This window comes from Meleagris gallopavo, chromosome Z (assembly GCF_000146605.3).
Source record: "Meleagris gallopavo isolate NT-WF06-2002-E0010 breed Aviagen turkey brand Nicholas breeding stock chromosome Z, Turkey_5.1, whole genome shotgun sequence".
NCBI classification, from domain to species: domain Eukaryota; kingdom Metazoa; phylum Chordata; class Aves; order Galliformes; family Phasianidae; genus Meleagris; species Meleagris gallopavo.
Genome location: NC_015041.2, coordinates 7,067,306 through 7,070,941, shown reverse-complemented (window position 1 = coordinate 7,070,941; position 3,636 = coordinate 7,067,306). Strand labels below are relative to the sequence as shown.

The window sequence follows — 3,636 nt, the reverse complement described above, 5'->3', positions numbered from 1 at the left end:
AAAAAAAAAAGAAAAAAAAAGAAAAAAAACAAGTGCTTTTTGCAGATTTGTAGATCAATCTACAATGTATTTTAGAGGTTTAAAAAAAAGTCAATAGAAACAAGATATATCATTGCTGCACAAGAGCCTGAGAAGTCGTATTTCTATTCATGCTACTATGAGCACTGCACCAAGGACTCACCTTCCTACTGCTGCCTGCTGAGGTCTTGCATTGCTTCTCCAGCAGCAAAGATGGGGCCAGAGGATCTGCTTTCACAAACCCTTTGGCTGTACCTGGAGCTGGTTGGGGCCTGATGCACCTTATATGCATCACAGCTGCACCTTAAGCCCTGCTTGCTCTGCAGCCACATACACATGGGCAGCTGCACCAGCACACTGATCTTCCACCAACTGGTGCTCCTTGGGTCCTCACCAACCTGGGCCGAGCACACAAACCCATCTGGGTTTCTTGGGATGCTCCTGGGTTTGGGTGTTGCTGAGATGGTCCCACGGTGACCACTGCTCCAATCAATGCTGCTGTCCAGGGGACCCCACAATGCACTGATCTCCAGAACATCACAGTGCAATGGCCAGCCCTCTGCAGTCCCCAGGAATTCATCCCTTCTGTGGACGTCTGCCATATACCCACCACTCCTCTAGCACCATTGTGGCACAGCTTGCAGAAGCCTTAGTATTGACCTCCTTGCAAGCCTTTCCGCTCCACCACAGAGCTCTACAGCATATTCTGCGCTTTTCTCCCTTGCTTTTATTATTATTAAATGAGCCACACGACGTGCCTTATTAAACCAGACCTAAATCATGCCTGCCCCTCCCTAGATTCTGTGTAATGCATCAGCCATTAAACATGCAATTAGTCTGCATTCACAAATCCATGCGCTGCTCACAGCGGGACTGCTTGCCTCCGCTGCTGCCTAACGAGCCTCCAGGCATCAGGTCCCACTGGATCTGGCCACAGCCATTCCTGAGGCACGAAGAGCCTTCCCTTTCAGAGAAAAAAGGATAATATGTGCATCTGGACCCCTGAAGTTTGTAGTGTATCATTGACGCACAGGGGGAGCTGTGGGATGCCCAGCTCAAGTTGCCCCAGAGCCCAGCCTGGGCAATGGGAAATGGATAAGACTGCAGCCTCCAACCCTTCCTACAGCCTGAAACACGTGCTACAACACAAACACCTTCCCCACACCCCACCTGACCCCAAACCCGCGCCCCTCCATCCGCTTCCCATTCCTCTGCCAGGCTTGAGCTGCTCTAGCAGCACATCAGCAGGGTTGGGCTTTTATTCCTGCACTGCAGCATACGAGCAGGCGCCAGGGGACGTATCATTCAGCAAAGTCAAGGAAGCAACAAGCAGCGTTAACCATTAGCATGTGTGTACGGAGACCCCTAATAAACTCTCTTTTCCCTTGCTCCTGTCTGCTTTGCTCTGGGCCACTAAATCCAATTCGGCAGAGCTCAGAGCTTGTAACGAAGCTGCAACACATTTGTCAGATCCCCGACTAGACCCATGGCTAATTTTACAATGCTAATTTATCTCACCATATTATATCGCTTTCATTTCATCCCCCCGGATCCCATTACTGCCAGCGTACCTTGTAGCCAGCGTGTAACAGTAATTGGTATTATTAGCGACGTACCCTCCTTGTGCTGTTCTCTATTTGCAGAGCTGCAAGGAGAACTGTTGCTGGGTGGAGGATGAGGAGGGATGGGAAGGGGTCCTTACTCCACACCATCCCACAGATACCACCCCCGAGCAGTGCTGATGGCAGTTTTGCTGCTGCAGACCAACGTGCTCCACCAGGTGCTGCCCACCCCTGTGGTTTCTCACCTTGAGCTACATCCAGTGCCTGCATCCAGCCTCAAATGCACTTGCAGTTGCATTTCTGTCCTTGCCTGGGGCTCAAGGGACAATGATTTGGTTGATGCAGACTGAAAGAGGCTGCAAAACATCCCTGGGAAATGGGTTGCACGGGGGAGAGCAGTAGAAGCAGGCAGTGAGAATTCCTGACACTTGATGTCTTGGTGAAGTTTCACCTCTTTGGTGCAAGTGATTGCTTTTCCAAGATCAGTATAATTAAAACCATGCAATTTTTGCTAAGTGGGAGGCTATGCTAGTCAAACAGTGACAATTCTCATTTAAGATGTCTTTGCTTGGCAGTTAGGGACCTGTTAAAAATTTAATTCATCACTTTCATTTTTCAAGCCCAGCAGCAGCAAGGATTGGCTTTCCCAACCCCTAGCAAGTCTCAGCATGGCCCATATGTCCAAACAAGACAGTATCATCACCACTCTTCCTTTGCTCCAGTAGAGTCCTGTGGCTTAGGAAGTGACCCCAGACTTCTCCAAAAATGATGCTAGATTATCACAACCCGTATAAGGCATGAATAGAAAATCTGACAACCTTTTGACTGGGCCATGGTAGATGCAGCCCTACAGCATCAGTGGGACAGAGCTGGGCACAAGACACATGCTGTGTCCGATGTGCAGGAAGGGTGAACAGAAAGGGCACCAGCTCCGATGCTTAAAGCAAGTGAATTGAGGGCAAGGCAGGTAAGTACACTTCTCACCTCTCCACTGGTCCTGAATCCTGGGGACGTCCCCTATTTATCATCAAAGTCTCTGGGATTCTTCTGGTTGCTCACGATCGGCTGAACCCCGTCGCTTGGATCTGGGAGTTTCTTCAACAAAGCAGAAGAGACAGTCTGTCAGGTTATCTGGTGCAGCACAGTGCTTGCTTCAAGCATAGGAAATGAACAAGGGAGGGTGCATCTGTTTCCCAGCCCTGGCAGCCAGGGTTGACACAAAGCTTGTTTGGATGTACAGCCCTCCCGCAAGAGCATCCCAGTCCACCCCCAGAGCATGCATCTGCTTAATATTTTTGATTTAGAGACATGAAACAGGAGAGGGGAAAAAAATACAGCAGCTTGGGGCATCTCTAATCATCCTTCAAGACAGCAACAGTCATCATCCAAAATAACGTAGCAGGACCAAAATGTCAGCCCAGCATCCCGGCACATGCCCACAGGTCTTGCGCTGCATAAGCCCTAACTCTGCAGGGCCTTACACATGGTTCCTCTGTACACCAAGGGAAGGAAAGAAGCACACACAGTTTTGTGGTACAGATTCCCAGGACTACAAATGTGTGAGAGATGCTGTGTGATGTGTTGCCCAATGAGGTGGAGTCTGGGGCATTCGGTGCCTTTGGTTACAGATGCAAACACACTTTTCGTGTTAGACAAACAAATTATCAGCCAAGATCTGCGCTCATTATCTAACTCTTGTGGCTGAGCTTCTTTGGTTCCCTCCCTCCTTTTTAAGCGCTTTGAGAAGATTAAAAAAAAAAAATAAATTACTATGGTTCTGCATTATTAAATATGAAAAATAGAAGGAGCCAAACTCCACTGGCAGAGGAGAGCCTCAGTGTCGCTCTTGGGGAGACGTTTTCCCACAGGCGACTGCAAGCCTGGAACACAATGTGCTTTAATTAGCACCTGAGTTGACGAGCTCCATCCCAACCCTCCACAGGACCACATCCAAACACTGCACAAACCCAAACTGCAGCCCCTGCCCATCCCCATCTGCCTGCAAAACCCAAACAAACAAATAGCCCCCCTCACCCCCTATCCCCATCCCGATAAA

The 3,636-nt window shown here is 49.2% G+C and overlaps 1 protein-coding gene across 1 annotated transcript in view; it reads right to left on the bottom strand.

Moving 5' to 3' along the window:
• The window catches only part of CNTFR (ciliary neurotrophic factor receptor), a 158,139-nt gene that overhangs the window by 119,569 nt on the left and 34,934 nt on the right, over positions 1 to 3,636 (bottom strand). The window contains 1 exon segment of the mRNA XM_019610159.1: positions 2,565 to 2,675. Within this exon segment, the coding sequence (XP_019465704.1) occupies positions 2,565 to 2,675 (111 nt within the window).